Source organism: Bombina bombina, chromosome 7 (assembly GCF_027579735.1).
Source record: "Bombina bombina isolate aBomBom1 chromosome 7, aBomBom1.pri, whole genome shotgun sequence".
NCBI lineage: Eukaryota > Metazoa > Chordata > Amphibia > Anura > Bombinatoridae > Bombina > Bombina bombina.
Window position 1 is genome coordinate 186,557,128 of NC_069505.1, and position 19,141 is coordinate 186,576,268.

At 37.0% G+C, this 19,141-nt stretch overlaps 1 protein-coding gene across 9 annotated transcripts in view; it reads left to right on the forward strand.

The window, feature by feature from the left end:
- TNNT3 (troponin T3, fast skeletal type) overlaps window positions 1-19,141 on the forward strand; it is a 36,181-nt gene that overhangs the window by 469 nt on the left and 16,571 nt on the right. For 2 of the 9 annotated variants that reach the window (XM_053720496.1, XM_053720495.1), the window contains 7 exons: window positions 2,082-2,116; window positions 3,545-3,558; window positions 8,196-8,210; window positions 11,035-11,046; window positions 14,098-14,118; window positions 15,149-15,208; window positions 18,177-18,197. In XM_053720496.1, the coding sequence (XP_053576471.1) occupies window positions 2,097-2,116; window positions 3,545-3,558; window positions 8,196-8,210; window positions 11,035-11,046; window positions 14,098-14,118; window positions 15,149-15,208; window positions 18,177-18,197 (163 nt within the window). In that variant the 5' untranslated portion in view covers window positions 2,082-2,096. Of the gene's footprint in view, window positions 1-2,081; window positions 2,117-3,544; window positions 3,559-8,195; window positions 8,211-11,034; window positions 11,047-14,097; window positions 14,119-15,148; window positions 15,209-18,176; window positions 18,198-19,141 lie in introns of those variants that run through there. The other 7 variants (XM_053720498.1, XM_053720500.1, XM_053720502.1 and 4 more) reach the window with 7 other exon arrangements.

Genomic DNA, 19,141 nt, shown 5'->3' on the forward strand with positions numbered 1-19,141 from the left:
GCTGCACAGCTGCTAAAACAGGAATTTAGACAAAGCCAGGGGCCGGTGACAGCTGTGTCTATAAGGTACGGGGACAACTATAATGTGACCCTTTAGGCAAATGAACACTCATCTGTTACATGTGTTTGCCTCTTCCTCTGTGTGTTGGAGAATATCTCAGTGTGTCTATATTATAATCTTTATATTTGTCTGAAGATCTCTTTACCCAACTCTGTCTCCGCATGTTCACCTGTCCATGTTAATCTGTTTCTCCATCATTATTTCAATCTCTGTCCATTCATTTAGTTTGTTTCTATCTCTCTGTATAGCTGTGTATAACAAAATCTATTTGTATGAAACAGGTTCACTAATATATATGAGTATCCAGCCTGTTTCTATATCCCAGCTGTCTTATTATGTAGCCATAAGAGCACTACTCTCTGAGACACTTGTCACAGTATTTAGAAGAGCCAGGAACACACTGCATATCATATAATAAAGTTCTAATTAATTTGTAATTATTGTAGAATTACTACATTTGAAATCTGTGTATTCACTTAACTGTGTGTTATAATTTAGAGTAAAACTGACGAAAAGTATCCAAGATTAGTGGTTAAGCTACCCAATGATTAAAAGAAAAGATGATTTATATATTTTATTTTTGTCTATCCCATCAAAGTGTCTAGTAAGTTACTTTCTATTGCTGCCGTGTATTCTGTATTACCTGTTTGTTTTAGGCTAAGAAGGTTGGCTTTCCTGCAAGTGGATATAAAATGTGCTAACAAAACTAAAATGCTAAAAGTTGTATCGAACAGGACACAAGATGTGTTTTTTCCCCCACATTGTTTTTCTTTGTAGTTTTTCTTCAAAAATTGAACTTGCAGTCAAATCTTTCTTTTTCTGAAACAAACAATTATTTTCCACTTATATCCCAGTACGTATCCAAAAAAATGTAATGGAGAACTATAGAGAAGAATTAAAAAATCTTCTAATCAGATTGTCCAGACAGGAAAATTTTATTTTAGTGAAGGGTTTGGGTTCTGAAAGTTGAATAGCAATGGAGTTGAACCATCAGTTAGATCTGTTACAAAGGGGAACATAATGAATGACAGACAAGAGGGGCCTGCAGACCTCACTAATCCAATCTCTCACAAACATTCCAATCCATTGAGCTTGAAAAACACCTTATGGGCAGGTTGGATTGGGGGGGGGGGGGGTCCTTTGTGAGCAGGATAATTATTTAAGGCACACACTTATCCCAGTAAAGGATGAGATCAGTACCCCATTGCCTTACATGTTTTCTTGCTGTAATACAAACTTTGCTCAGGTCCCATCACCTTTAAAGGACATTCCATGAGATCCTGAAATAGACAAGAATGCCCAGTTGTCACCCCATGTGGTGTTACTCCCCCGGCCATCTCATGTAACATCTGAGTCATGCAGTTGGCAGATTTGGTCTCTCAAGTCTTCCTTACAGGGCTGAGAACTTAAAATAAGCTGCAAGGAAAATGGCACAGGTTACCCATAATCCTATTGCTGTTTGGCCAAAACTGAGGGTAACTAGGTAAATAAAAATGAGCTGAAATAATGTTAGCACCCTAAAGATTCCTGAGTGCTCAAGAGAATTCCAGGATAAAGGTGTAACTATCTTGAGAATTGCACACTTATGAGTAAATATGATACATTATTCTGTTAGAGTATTATCTGTGCTAGTATGAAGGTGGGAAGTGGGGTGCTTTTTTGTTTTTTAGTTTCCATTTTTAGTTATTAAAGAAAAAATAACACCCATACAGCCTGGGAGGGTACAACAAAGTATGCTCTAGTCTGAAAATAGCATTATATAGATCTCAAGGACACTATGCACCAACTGTAATAGACACATGTCCTAATCCTGTGTCATTGTCACTAAAGTCACGTTTCTTGTATGCTGGATTCATTCTGTAACTTGCATGCACAGTTTATTACAATAATTACTACATTATATTATATTTAATATGACTCACATCTCCATGTGCGATTTTATTATCATATAGATTTGTAAGGCAATTTCTATTCTAATTATCAGTTCCTTTAGATATATAATTCTTCTTTTTTCTTTACAGTCGACCACAGCCATCATGTCTGACACAGAAGATATGTAAGCACTTGTAAACTTTATCTCTGTTTATATGAATGCAGATACCTATTTGTGTGTATAATGTGTTTGTATAGGTCACATTGGTTTCAAATCTCATATTATTATTATCCTACATTAAGATAGCCCTGGGATGTCACATGGTATAAAACTTTTCAGGGGAATTTAAAGTGTGGCCAAACCATAAAATATAAATCCTAAATAAAGAAGTTAATTAAATAAAACAATAAAAAATGTAAACCCCTGTGATAGCATATTCTTATCACTCAATGTAAGCTTCCAGAACCCTTGTTTAACCGAAGATAACTGCATTTATTTAATACCAATTCTTTGGTCTTGTAAAGACTTTTAGTCTATTGGAACTGAAACTATATTTATGAAAAACATAGTTAAAGTACATAAAAGTGTCAATATATCTATCTATTTCTCTATCTATCTATCTATCTATCATCTATGTATCAATCTTTCTATCTATCTATCTATCTATCTATCTATCTATCTATCTATCTATCTATCATCTATCTATTATTATTCTTTATTTATAAAGCACTAACAGATTCCGCAGCGTTGATCTATCTATCTATCCTTATCTGTATCTATCTATGTATCTATCTCTCTATCTATGTATCTTTCTATCAATCTCTCTATCATCTATCAATCTATCTATCTATCTATCATCTATCTATGTATCAATCAATCTATCAATCAATCTATCTATCTATCTATCTATCTATCTATCTATCTATCTATCATTATTCTTTATTTATAAAGCACCAAAATATTCTACAGTATTGATCTATCTATTTCTCTATCTATCTGTCTATGTATCTATTGCTTTATCTATCTACCTATCTATCTATCCTTATCTGTATCTATCTATGTATCTCTCTATTATCTATCTATCTATCTATCTATCTATCTATCTATCTATCTATCTATCTATCTATCTATCTATCTATCTATCTATTAGTATTCTTTATTTATAAAGCGCCAAAAGATTCTGCAGCGTTGATCTATCTATTTCTCTATCTATCTCTGTCTATCTATCTATCTCTCTCTGTCTATCTCTCTCTATCTATCTATCTATCTATCCTTATCTGTATCTATCTATTTTTATATCTATGTATATATCTCTCTATCTATGTATCTCTCTATCATCTATCTATGTATCTATCTATCTCTATCTATCTATCTATTTATCTATCTATGTATCTATCTATGTATCTACCTATCTATCTATCTCTAAATATCTATCTATTTATCTATCTATGTATATCTATCTATATATCTATGTATCTATCTATCATTTTAAGATGATGTATTTTTGACACTGTGTGTTTGGTTGGTAAGATGCAGAATATAGTGTTTTGCAATTTTATTACATTGCCTTCTTTTTTCTCCCCTTCTCTTCTCATTTCCTGTCTGCAACAGTGAACAGGTGGAGGGTGAGTAGGAACATATTTTCATCTTCTATACAATTACTGTAGCGGTAACATTGCATTAGCCATATATTAATCCACTGTTTCATCACTACCATAACTTTACCTTTAATTGCTCAGAAGATTATTTCCCTTTATAACTTCCTGTCTAGTTATTCTCTTTACTGGCTTATTTTTCTTCCTATTAACCTCCTGTCTCATTCCTTCCTTCACTGGATATATTTGTCTTTCATCCTTTTCTAACAAACCTTAATTCCTTTTTATTAATCAGTTTTTTATTTTATTTTAAATAACATCTACATAAAAAAGGCAAATTTTCTGTAGCAGTGCTGACACCTACTGGTCAGAAGATCTAACTGAATATTGTCAATGTATATTGCATTCCAAATTTAGTTGCAGGCAAAATCTTTATTAACGCTTTGTTATCCCCTTTAGTGTCACAAATCTCTTACATATAATGATGTAATTACGCTTAATTTTTTAACTATATACACTTAACAAATAATTAAATGTTAAGGATCCCTCTATTGCACCATTAACTGCTCCCTATAATTTCCCCTATTGCACCATATAACTGCTCCCTATATCTCCTCCTATTGCACCATATAACTGCACCCTATAACTCCTCCTATTGCACCATATAACTGCTCCCTATAACCCCTCCTATTGCACCATATAACTGCTCCCTATAACTCCTCCTATTACACCATATAACTGCTCCCTATAACTCCTCCTATTGCACCATATAACTGCTCCCTATATCTCCTCCTATTGCACCATATAACTGCTCAATAAAACTCCTCCTATTGCACCATATAACTGCTCCCTATATCTCCTCCTATTGCACCATATAACTCCTCTTATTGCACAATAACTGCTCCCTATATCTCCTCCTATTGCACCATATAACTGCTCCCTACATCTCCTCCAATTGCACCATATAACTGCTCCCTATAACTCCTCCTATTGCACTATATAACTGCTCCTTATAACTCCTCCTATTGCACCATATAACTGCTCTCTATAACTCCTCATATTGCACCATATAACTGCTCCCTGTAACTCCTCCTATTACACCATATAACTGTTCCCTATAACTCCTCCTATTGCACCATATAACTTCTCTCTATAACTCCTCCTATTGCACCATATAACTGCTCCCATAAATCCTCCTATTGCACCATATAACTGCTCCCTATAATTCCTCCTATTACACCATATAATTGCTCACTATAACTACTCCTATTGTACCATATAACTGATCCCTATTACTCCTCCTATTACACCATATAACTGCTCCCTATAACTCCTCCCATTGCACCATATAACTGCTCCCTATAACTCCTCCTATTGCACCATATAACTGCTCCCTATAACTCCTCCCATTGCACCATATAACTGCTCCCTATAACTCCTCCTATTGCACCATATAACTGCTCCCTATATCTCCTCCTATTGCACCATATAGCTGCTCCTTATAACTCCTCCTATTGCATCACATAACTGCTCCCTATATCTCCTCCTATTGCACCATATAACTGCTCCCTATATCTGCTCCTATTGCACCATATAACTGCTCCCTATAACTCCTCCTATTGCACAATAACTGCTCCCTGTATCTCCTACTATTGCACCATATAACTGCTCCCTATATCTCCTCCTATTACACAATATAACTGCTCCCTATAACTCTCCCTATTACACCATATAACTGCTCCTTATAACTCCTCCTATTGCACCATATAACTGCTCCCTACATCTCCTCCTATTGCACTATATAACTGCTCCTTATAACTCCTCCTATTGCACCATATAACTGCTCGCTATAACTCCTCCTATTACACCATATAACTGCTTCCTATAACTCCTCCTATTGCACCATATAACTGCTCCATATATCTCCTCCTATTACACCATATAACTGCTCCCTATAACTCCTCCTATTACACCATATAACTGCTCCCTATAACTCCTCCTATTACACCATATAACTGCTTCCTATAACTCCTCCTATTGCACCATATATCTGCTCCATATATCTCCTCCTATTACACCATATAACTGCTCCCTATAACTCCTCCTATTGCACCATATAACTGTTCCCTATAACTCCTCCTATTGCACCATATAACTGCTGCCTATAGCTCCTCCTATTGCACCATATAACTGCTCCCTATATCTCCTCCTATTGCACCATATAACTGCTCCCTATAACTCCTCCTATTGCACCATATAACTGCTCCTTGTAACTCCTCCTATTGCACCATATAACTGCTCCCTATAACTCCTCCTATTGTACCATATAACTGCTCCCTATAACTCCGCCTATTACACCATATAACTGCTCCCTATAACTCCTCCTATTGCACCATATAACTGCTCCTTATAACTCCTCCTATTGCACCATATAACTGCTCCCTATAACTCCTCCTATTGCACCATATAACTGCTCCTTATAACTCCTCCTATTGCACAATATAACTGCTCCCTATAACTCCTCCTACTGCACCATATAACTGCTCCCTATAACTCATCCTATTGCACAATATAACTGCTCCCTATAACTCCTCCTATTGCACCATATAACTGCTCCTTATAACTCCTCCTATTGCACCATATAACTGCTCCCTATAACTCCTCCTATTGTACCATATAACTGCTCCCTATAACTCCTCCTATTACACCATATAACAGCTCCTTATAACTCCTCCTATTGCACCATATAACTGCTCCCTATATCTCCTCCTATTGCACCATATAACTGCTCCCTATAACTCCTCCTATTGCATCACATAACTGTTCCCTATATCTCCTCCTATTGCACCATATAACTGCTCCCTATATCTCCTCCTATTGCACCATATAACTGCTCCCTATATGTCCTCCTATTGCACCATATAACTGCTCCCTATATATCCTCCTATTACACCATATAACTGCTTCCTATAACTCCTATTACACCGAATAACTGCTTCTTATAACTCCCCCTATTGCACCATATAACTGCTCCCTATAACTCCTCCTATTACACCATATAGCTGCTCCCTATAACTCCTCCTATTACACCATATAACTGCTCCTTATAACTCCTCCCATTGCACCATATAATGGCTCCCTATAACTCCTCCTATTGCACCATATAACTGCACCCTATAACTCCTCCTATTGCACCATATAACTTCTCCCTATAACTCCTCCTATTACACCATATAACTGCTCCCTATAACTACTCCTATTGCACCATATAACTGCTCCCTATAACTCCTCCTATTGCACCATATAACTGCTCCCTATAACTCCTCCTATTGCACCATATAACTACTCCCTATAACTCCTCCTATTGCACCATATAACTGCTCCCTATAACTCCTCCGATTGCACCATATAACAGCTCCCTATAACTCCTCCTATTACACCATATAACTGCTCCCTATAACTCCTCCTATTACACCATATAACTGCTCCCTATAACTCCTCCTATTGCACCATATAACTGCTCCCTATATCTCCTCCTATTGCACAATATAACTGCTCCCTATATCTCCTCCTATTGCACAGTATAACTGCTCTCTATATCTCCTCCTATTGCACAATATAACTGCTCCCTATAACTCCTCCTATTGCACCATATAACTGCTCCCTATAACTCCTCCTATTGCACCATATAACTGCTCCTATAACTCCTCCTATTACACCATATAACTGCTCCCTATAACTCCTCCTATTGCACCATATAACTGCTCCCTATAACTCCTCCTATTGCACAATATAACTGCTCCCTATAACTCCTCCTATTGCACCATATAACTTCTCCCTATAACTCCACCTATTGTACCATATAACTGCTCCCTATATCTCCTCCTATTGCACCCTATAACTGCTCCCTATATCTCTTTCTATTGCACCATATAACTGCTCCCTATAACTCCTCCTACTGCTCCCTATAACTCCTCCTATTACACCATATAACTGCTCCCTATCACTCCTCCTATTACACCATATAACTGCTCCCTATAACTCCTCATATTACACCATATAACTGCTCTCTTATAACTCCTCCTATTGCACCATATAACTGCTCCCTATAACTCCTCCTATTACACCATATAACTGCTCCCTATAACTCCTCCTATTACACCGTATAACTGCTCCCTATATCTACTCCTATTACACCACATAACTGCTCCCTATAACTCCTCCTATTACACCGTATAACTGCTCCCTATAACTTCTCCTATTGCACCATATAACTGCTCCCTATAACACCTCCTACTGCACCATATAACTGCTCCCTATAACTCTTCCTATTGCACCATATAACTGCTCCCTATAACTCCCCCTACGCTATATAACTGCTCCCTATAAGTCCTCCTACTGCGCCATATAACTGTCTCCAGCACCTTATCTCATTGGTCCATAACTGCTCCTACTGCTCAGTATGATTGTGTCCCTGTTATGACTTCACTACTCTGCGTTTTATATAACGTCTTTCATTTTTAATCACAGTTTAGCAGTAATCAGGTTCAGTTACGCTGTTTTGTTCTGACCTTCTGTCCCATCACATTGCGAATCACTGATCAGTACTTTGTTGCTTTGTTCGACTCTCTGTAATTTTTCTATTTTTTTCTCACATCACCAAACAGAAGAATACGAAGAAGGTAAATGAGAATATCTATTCTATCCTGCACCTCCCTGATCTCTAACTCTGTAACAACTAAATTCCCAGACAGACCACCAAGAGGTCGATCATTTTGTATTGCTTTCAGTACGAAAAGGGTCCTGCAACATCAATAAAAAGACAGACATGGATAATATCACTTTTATTTTGTCTGTGTTATTAACATACATGGACTCAATACATTAATATAACCCGATAAGACCCTTTTGGCAGTGAAAGTATGATATCCTAACTCTTTAGGTGCCTCTCTCCCCTGCCCCCCCCCCCCCCCGTGTTGTGTGGTTCTGTGGTTCCAGACTTGCTAAACCCTTCACAGGAATTCTAATGAATGTGTGTGTTCATCTCACCTACTTAAATTAGCAATCCCACTAATAGGACATAAAACTGTGTTATGGTTACACACTGCACATATCTGCACTTTATCTTTATGGGGGATTATAGAGTTATTGGCTTTTTATGATGTTTACATCAAGTGCTGAGCCCTGGCAACATTATTCAGTTTCCTAATAATCTAACTACTGATTGAAAAACTCTAGGCTTTGGGAATATGTTCCCTCCTGGTAGCAAATGCTGAGAAGAAAGAAACCACAATAGATAAACATTACATGTGACACCATTTGAAAATATCACTGTAGGATTGAGGATTTGTTTTAGCATGGGGATAAATATGTTTTCCATTCAGTGAATTTTATTATTATTTAAACATTATGGGCTAAATTACGAGTGGATCGCTATTTAGTGCTTTCGCCAGAGCGCTAATTGCGTTAGAAGTAAACTTTTTGCACGCGTCGGGTTGCACTCGTATTATGAGTTGAAAATAAAAAGTTATCACTCTCACGTTAACCCGAAATGCGCAAAGAGCTAAAGTTAGAATATTGCGCGCGTGATAACCTATTCCCCCCATAGTCAATGGAGAAAAAAAAGTGGGGAAAAAATATTACCCCACTCTCACGCTATCCCGAATGCATTTTCTCAAGTGCGCTATCCCTACATGAAAATATTAATGTTTCACATTCCAATGTTCTTCACATACAAGAATATGTTCTATTTATTCATAAATACATATTTCTATTTATATCTTATGGTATTTTTGTACATTATATATCTATACCTATATTTATATATATATAGATGATTATAGATATATACAGATATATATATATATATATATATATATATATATATAGGCATATCTATTTGTAAATACTTAGAACATATTCTCCTTTGTGAAGAACATTGGAATATTAAATATTTACAGTAAATACATTGTTAAAACATTTTTTTTAATATGAATATTGCATAAATATGATTTTACATGTTATCATTTACTTAATTGCAAAGGGCTCCAATGCACTTATATATATGTCTATACAGGTGGCCCTCGTTTTACAACGGTTCAATTTACACCATTTCAGAATAGCAACCTTTTTGTCCAGTCATGTGACTGCTATTGAAAAGCATTGAGAAGCAGTGCATTTATTAAAATAGCCAGTAGGTGGAGCTTTCCGCTTGTGTTGCAGCAAAGCCAAGTAAGCTGAAATTAATCAGTTTAACCAGACCTGAGCTATCGAGTAGATTTCAAAGGAACAAATATAAATCAGTCCAGATTGGAATGCATAGAAAAAACTGTTTGCAGAAAAATGCAAGTAAAGTCTGTGTTGTGTGATTATTTTATTAGGTTTATAATGCTGTTTAGCAAATGTTTTTGTTCATTTAACTTAGTTTAATTATATATTCTGTGTTGTGTGAATATTTTATTAGGTTTATAATGCTGTTTAGCATTTAAAGTCTTCATTTCAAAGCTTTAAAAATAATGTATTAGGTGTTACTTATGACAATTTTGAGAGGGGCCTGGAACCTATCTCCCTCACTTCCCATTGACTTACATTATAAACTGGGTTTCAATTTACAACGGTTTCGATTTACAACCATTCCTTCTGGAACCTAACCCCGGCGTAAACTGAGGGCTACCTGTATTTGTCTATATATGTGTACAAATGTATTTATTTGTTTATATGTGTATATATGTCTGTAAATACAAAAATACACATCTAAATACATATGTACACATATATAGACACACACACACATATATATATATATATATATATATATTATATTTAGATGTATATTTATGTATCTATGTTAAAGCCCTTTGCCTGTCTTTTTTTCTATCACCTGCAACCTCATATCTTTGAGCCTCTATAACTTTTGTGTGCAATATTTTTTTGTAATCATTTTTATTAGACAGTGTTATTAGGAGTGCAAGTTTACTTTGTAATATATTATTGATGTGTTTTTGTGCAACTTTTTAGTTAACAGTTAACCAGAACACTGAGTTTGCGCTAATCATTGTAGCATAAATCACGATTGCGCTCATAGGTTCGTATTTACTTTCAAGTTGTTATATGAGCGACATTTAACTTGCGTGCAAACGAAAGCGAAAACCTGATATCACTCCAGAGCAAACATTAACGCTCCACTCGTAATGTGGCCCTATATTTCCTGGTGCAGCCCAGTTCACATAAAGTCATAGCTAAGTGGGGCTAACATGCATGTTAATCTGTTCATTCTTTCTGGGACTCCGGTTGTCAAGGGATAATCTGCAATATCTAAAAGAGGGTTTTGAGGTTTACATAAGACGTCATGTAGATTTAGAAGCAGTGCACTGTGCTTGGGTCATTTTGTTCTGTTTTTGCCGTGTGTTGCTTGTGCCCCTTCTGTAAATATAAAATATCTGCTAAGCGCTAACGTCTTCTGCTTTGTTTTCTTGCTTTCCGCCAACGCCTTGTTCCTGTCTTCAGACGTTGCAGAAGGTATGTGTAGTCCTGATCATACTGATCTATGTACTTAGTAGCAAGGGATTATCCTAGGGAGAGATTCTGTAGAAGCAATAATATGGGGTGGGGGTGTTTGTGGGGGAAGAAGTTCCCTCTGTTACTGAATTGGCAAATGTAGCCAGTTTTATCCACATGACCACAAACGTGTGAACAAAAAGAACATATAGATCTATTGAAATATAAAGAACATTTGTCATTGCCTACTCATAGGGGCCATAAAGCAATATGTTTTCTTTCATTATATAGAAAGAGTAGCAATTTTAAGCAACTTTCTATTTTACTTCTGTTATCTAATTTGCTTCATTATCTTGATATCCTTTGTTGAAAAGCATATCTAAATAGGCTCAGTAGCTGCTGATTGGTGGCTGCACATAGATGCCTCGTGTGATTGGCTCACACATGTGCATTGCTATTTTTTCAACAAAGCATACCTAAAGAATGAAGTAAATTAGATAATAGAAGTAAATCGGAATGTTGTTTATAATTGTATACTGTCTGAATCATAAAAGAAAAAATTTGGGTTTCATGCCCCTTTAATGTAAAAATAAAATTCTCTACAAGTGTCATTGTACACATTGTGTCATGCCCAGTTGCACTTATGGTAACAATGTATCTGTGCCCTGCCTTGTGCGATTCTTCACACATTAGTGAGCAGAGTCAATTTGCTTTCAATTTAAAGGAACATAGAATCAAAATGAAACGTTTAATCATAATTCAGGCAGAGCATTAAATATTTTGCCAGTTTATCTTTTTTCTTGGGCTCTTGTTAAAACTGCTTGTTTTCATGACAGCACACTGACGTAGATTCAGGAGCGTGCACATTCTCTGAGCACTATATGGCAGCAGTGTTTGTAACAATGTTACACATATAGTTCTCAAGACACGTGCACGCTCCTGAGCGAACCTCAGTATTCGCTCATGGAAGGAAGCTGACAAACGAAACCAAGAGAAAGGTGAATGTAATAATAAAATATATTGAAAGTTTTGTTTATCTGCTTGTGCTCTATTTGAATCATAACAGTTTAAATTGACCTTTCATGTTCCTTTAAGATGTTAATTGAAAGCAAATTTCCATTAAGAAAAAATAATTAAATGTGAAGGTTGACACTGAGGCGTACATTTATCAAGCAGCGGACGCTGCTTATTCCGCGTGAGCCTTCAGGTTTGCCAGAAAAAGTATTTAAGAAGAAGCGATCTTAAGACCGCTGCTCCTTAACTCGTCTGCCACCTCTGAGGAGGCAGACTGCAATCCTCCCGATCACATACGATCGGTATAATTTACAACCCCTGCTAGCTGCCGAATGGCTGCAAATGTGCAGGGGCGGCATTGCACAAGCATTTCACCAGAAATGCTTGCGCAATGATAAAAGCTGACAGTGTATGCTGCCGGCATTCAGCGATGCAGGGTGGAGATGATTCGCTATAGCGAATCATGTCTGCCCGGGGTATAATAAATCTACCCCTAGATCTTCTAAATACACTAAATTAAGTTTCACATCTAACAAAATCCTAATTCAACAACTCTCCTGATTCTGTGTTTCTCATGCCAGTCCCTCAGAATTGCCATAAAATAGAATATGCTTTGTATTTGCATTGATCTAAGCTATTCCGTCCATAAGACAGGGGCACTGCGTGAATAAGTAAAAATGTTCACATTAGTAAACAATGTTAAAGAAAAATGTAGTCAGGCTCATGAAAAACTATAAGAAACAAGCACAGGCTTTTCACTGGTGTTTTCATAGAACGTCATAGAAGCATAAGACGCACAGATAAAGCAGGAGTAACACAGCAGCTAATTAATAATGACTGCTTGAGTTTCACTTAACCAATAATATAAATCCATCATTTGAGCAATTTAACAATTTCATAGATTTGGGAGAAAATCTCTCACTTCAATGCATCCGTAAATGAGCATTGTGATCTTTGTATTTAGGTTGTACATAAGAATTATACATTAAAAGTATACATTTTAAAGGGATAGTCTAGTCGAAATTAAACGTTCATGATTCAGATAGAGCAGCAATTTTAAGCAACTATCTAATTTACGCCTATTATCAATTTTCCTTTGTTCTCTTGGTATCTTTATTTGAAAAAAGCAAGACTGTAAGCTTAGGAGCCGGCCCATCTTTGGTTCAGCACCCTGGCTACATTAAGACAGCAATCAGCAAGCACTATCCAGGTGTTGAACCAAAACTGGACAGCTCCTAAGCTTACATTCTTGCTTTTTTCAAATAAAGATACCAAGAGAACAAAGAAAAATTGATAATAGGAGTAAATTAGTAAAAATAGTTACTTATAATTGTTGCTCTATCTGAATCATGAAAGTTTAATTTTGACTAGACTATCCCTTCAACTAAAACATTTAACTTATTAAGAAAAAAATATATATTTTATAAACAGCCAAGATGCCCAGCTAGAGAAACACATCAAATGGGCTTTTCAGAGGTCAATGATGTTAAATTTGAAAAATCCATAAATTCTGCAAAAAGCTGCTGGTAAACGATTCTTGGTTAGACTGGAATATTGCTGCGGAATTGTCCTAATGTATAGGGGTGGTAATGTGGCACCAATGCATATGAAAAAGCTTGTGCTTGGGTTGGAAATCTAAAAAACACGTGAAACGCAGTGTGAGGCAGTTTGTGAAAGGCCAGAATGGAAGTCTGTGCTAGGGAACATATGCTACGTTATAGTATTCTGCCATTACATCCCTTTTTGTGGGGTGGGAACATTCCATACGCATTTGTTACTCTGTGTATTTTCCTGTGATAGCCAAGATAGAACCCTTAGGATCTTTCTATCTATATCACACCTTTCTCATGTGATGACAAACACCATTAGTCCCTTCATATACCATAACAACCCATGTGTCTGTGACACAGTCATCTCATGTGCCACAGATCTTTCTTGTCTATGTCACTGTTGTCCTCTGTAGTGGTGGTGGGGCATTAAGAGCTGTTTATGCACCTTGTATTGCTTTATCTTTTATCTCTAACACAAATTCTTCTCCTTAATGCTTTCTTTGCACAGTGGAAGAAACTCACGAGGAAGGTATGTGATCTCCCCTCCTACCACCATTTGTTGACCCTTAAATATGTTCTGTAGTCCAGTCTTTCACAAATAATTCTGATGATAAAGATTATAATATATGTAGGTCACAGAATTCCAGACCAGGCCTACAGTACTGGTGGTTTTTCCACCTCACAGCTGAAGTATAGGTTAGGTTACCCAGGATTCTGTACAGATGCCTGCTCTGCTGGTCTAGCATAATGTATCAAGAGAAATCTGCAGAACTTTGTAACGTGATGAAATATTCTGCAGCTGATATGTGTTTACTGATTGTCCTGGAAGTGCATGGGGCATGACATGTAAGGGGGACCATGCAATAGCATGACCTGGCTATTCTATAGTCAAGGCATTGCATGCTGGGATCATACAATATTTGCCATGGTAAACTATGGGCCACAAAGCTAGCAATCTATTTTACATTAAATTGGCAGCAAACATTTTTTTGCAAAGCTTTAAGGTGGATCGAGTTCGATCATTTCAGTTAAATAATTTTCTTTTATAACTTTATAAATTGACTTTATTGCTATAATTGCTCAATATCATGGTATTTTGTCTGCACAATAAATAAGCCATCATTCTTCTAGAGAGACGGTAACTTGATAATGTCATATCTGAAGTGCACCTGAGCCTAGAGCAGGGATTGGGTACCTTAGCACTCCTGATGTTTCAGAAATACATTACCCATGATGCTTAGGCACTGTGAAGTTAAGTTGAGCATCATGGGAAATGTAGTTCTGAAACATCGGGAGGGCCAATGTTCCCACTCCCTGGCCTAGAGTATAAAGACTGGGCATGTGTGTCCATCTTTACTGTCAGTATTGGCTGCATTTCTGTATCTGCATCCCCTGATAATGCACATGCTTCTGATTATGCTTTAGCTTTTATGTTCCCTTTTGTCTCTTCTCTCCCTTCCCTGGTGCTGTCTAATGTTCCCTTTACTGTTGCCTGTTTACCCTACTTGGCTGCTGCTCTACTGTTTGAACTGTGCTCGCCTTGCCTGTTTACCTTGAAGAAGAAGAAGAAGAAGTGGAGGAACAGCAAACTGTGGAAGAGGAAGGGTATGAGGAAGAAGGTAAGGCTTTACTATGCCCTGCCACTAGCACAAATATAGCTAACAATAGCTCCATTTAACCAATCCTAGCATCAAAGCGCTATAAAACATTTCCCCAAAAAGATTCTGGAGACTGGATTATTAAAATAATTTAGAAATACTTAGATACTAATAAAATCCTTGCAATGTAAGAGGTTAAAGAAACATTAAACACTTATATAAACTTTGCAATATACTTTCATTATTTATTTTGTCCCCATTTCCTGTAATTCCATTCTGAAAACATAAGCATTTCAGTTCCTTTTATAAAAAGGAAGTGCAGAACACTGTTATATTCCACACAGCCATTGGCTACACACTTTAGTGACCTATTTATAACTGTCCCTAATTGGCCACAGTAGAGAAGATAACCTAAGTTACAACATGGCAGCTCCCATTGTTTTATAGACACTAAAACTTTAACTTATTTTGTCAATATTTAAACAGCTAGTGAAACTTTATAAAATACATCTATAAGTTATTCTCAGACCAATGTTTTCTCTGACTGCATCATTCTATCTAGCATTTATTTAGTGTTTAATGTCCCTTTAAACGACTAGAGCAGGGACAGCAAACCTATATGATAAATGCCCACAAGATGGCCCTGTTAACAAATCTGCAGGCACCCTAGGCCACCACCATCTCATTTAGGTCCTGATATACAAAACCACCCATGCATAGAGAGAAATCACATACAATCCTGTAATGTAATGTAGGAGTCTCTATATCACATATAGAACACTACATAGCAGCATTAACATTTCTCAAGATAAAATTTGTGTTTCTACATTTTTTAAGGGCCTAACCAGACCGACAAGAATTCTTAAATCACCTCGCCTGAGAGCCGAGGTTTTGAATATTAGCCCCTTAGTGTCATTGACTGCAATTGAATAGGTTATGTTTCTTATATATCAGTAAATAAAGGGCTATAAAACCCAAACATGTTCTTTTGTGATTCAGACAGAACATACAATTTAAAGAAAGTTTCCAATTTACTTCTATTAATACATTTGCTTCGTTCCCATCATATTCTGTTCTGAAGAGATACCTAGGTCGGCATCAAGAGCACTACATGACAGGAAGTAGTGCTGCCATCTAGTGTGACAGGAAGTAGTGCTGCCATCTAGTGTGACAGGAAGTAGTGCTGCCATCTAGTGTGACAGGAAGTAGTGCTGCCATCTAGTGCTCATGCAAATGTATAACATTCTTGTAAAACTGCTGCCATATAATACTCCAGACATGTGCCCGCTGCTGAGCGTATCCCCCTGCTTTTAAACAAAAGATACAAAGAGAACGAAAAAAAATCTGATTATAGGAGTAAATTGGAAAGTTGTTTAAAATTGTATGTTCTATCTGAATCACAGAAGGAAAAAAACTGGGGTTCCTCTCCCTTAAGCTTTAATAGCTGATATATAAAGATGTGAAAAGAAAAAAAATACTAATGTCTCTTTCAAGTAAAAAAAAAAAAAAAGGAACAGTGATCATTGCCAGTTTGGGTTCACTGACCCCTGAATAAGTGTGTTTTTGCAATATAAATATTGTTGTGTTTTTTTCTCTGCTGCAACACTTTGTCTGTATTCAACAAGGAGCATTGTGTTTATGTATTTATATGGTATGTCTTGTAGCATGCAGCTCTCAGATTTACAGAGCTTTATATATGTTTCTGTAATTTGCCACATCACTGTCTGCTCGGATCTTGATTTTGCATGGCTCATGCATTAGCTGAAATGGCAACTACATATAGACAAAAAAATAGCAGTGGTAACAGTTGGCAAAGATAAGGTGCCTTGAACAGTATTATAAGGGGTCTAAGTATTGAAACAGCAAACCCCCCTTCCCAAGCCTATGCTCTCCAAGTGTTTATTCATTTTATTACAAACCAGTGACCCCTGGCTGTCTAGTGGGAATGCATGACTCCTATATGCGTCTCTTAGAAATATATGATGCAAATATGAGCTAAAATTATTTAGGTGGGAATCAGAGGGCATCAGATTTGTAAGTGCATAGGGCAACACAGAAATGTAACACCAGTGCCTTAGGAACAAAGGGGTCAATTTATTAACTGTCGGATGGAGATGATTCGCTGTAGCATACGCTGTCTGCATTTAACATTGCACAAGCAGTTCTGGTGAACTGCTTGTGCAATGCCGCTCCCTGCAGATTCGCGGCCAATCAGCCGCTAGCAGGGGGTGTCAATCAACACGATCGTATTCGATCTGGCTGATAGCTGTCCACCGCCTGATGAGTGGCAGATAAGTTAAGAAGCAGCGGTTTTAAGACCGCTGCTGTTTAACTCCTGTTTCCGGTGCGGAAACAGGGGTATACTGCCTCATTGGGGCCGTGATAAATTGGCCCCATAGTGTGAGAAGTAAATAAAAAACTATTTCATTGAGCTTATTTCTTAGATTATGTATTGTTTTAATCCATTCTCAGGGGTCAATTTATTAAACCCCAGGCGGACATGATTCGCTATAGCAGATCATGTCTGCCCTGCATCACTAAATGCTGACAGCATACGCTGTCCGCATTTAACATTGCACTAGAATTTCTTGTGAACTGCTTGTGCAATACCGCCCCCTGCACATTCGTGGCCAATCGGCCGCTAACAGGGGGTGTCAATCATCCCGATCTAAGAGGTGGCGGACAAGTTAAGGAGCAGCGTTCTTACAACCGCTGCTTTTAACTTATGTTACACGCAAACCGAAAACATCAGGTGGAGAAGGACACATCCGCTGCTTATTAAATCTACCCCATAGGATCATTTCTCGCAAGACAGTAGATAAGTAGAACAGTATGAGAATGCTGTAGAATAGAAACAGTATTGGTAACTATTTCACTCATAAGTTCCCTGTTCTGTGCATGAAACAAGGTTGTTCTGAAATAAAATGGTTCTTTCATATCCCAAAAGATAGCCAGCGGGATTAAATGATTCATTTCTCTTCATTTGCAGACCACGGCGAAGAATACGATGGTATTTCATTTCTACCCCTCTGTTTTCATATATCTATTTATTTCTTTTTAAATATATCCCATATCCCACGTGTCTCTGCAGGTACAGCCAGAGCACTTCACACACATTTGTAACCTGGAATATTGTTAAATGGGAACTGCTACAACTTGTGAGATGTACAAGTCAATAAAAAAGCTTTGTACAGTACAGATCCAAAATGACCATCCACCCTCTGTAGTGTCAATAAGATATTCTCAGCAGTGGACAAAATTCCAGAGATGTTTTATAGGATCTTGGAAAAGAATGCATTTGTATAAATACAGGTTCCTGAAAAGCGTCCAGTCCTGCCTGTGCTTATTAAAATGCATTTTTAGATGAATACTCCTTTGATACTTTACAAAACTAAATTAAAAAAAAGGAGTTGTGGGATGGAGCTGTATCTATTCCAGGACAAATCATTGCAGTGCTTTGGAATAACCTGCTGTAACTTCTATATTTTATTTTTAATTTACTAAAGGACGTTCCTTCTTTCCCTTTTCCCTGTCAATTAACAGTTGAAGAGATCTGCAAGCTGTTGCCATATGTGGTGCACCGCACATCTACATTATTCTTTTCCCTAAACCCACAACCCACACTCTTTTTCCCCCTTTTCTTTCTTTCATTTCTTTTTTTCTTCTCTGTCAAGTTTTAACTATTGTAGGTCTGAAAAAGGAGGTATCCATCAAAGTAAAATCTATCACAAAAGCTGTTTTATAATGTAAATTAAAGGCAGATATTAGTGCACAAATAAACAGCTCCTTGTACAGCAACAAATCAGTAAAGAGGAAATCATTAACTAGTTGTGACATCACATTAACACTGTAACAGTACTTTAGAAAATTAATAAGTGGCATTTAAAAGGGATACAGAACCCAGATTTTTTTCTCTTTCATGATTCAGAAAGAGCATGCAATTTAAAGCAACTT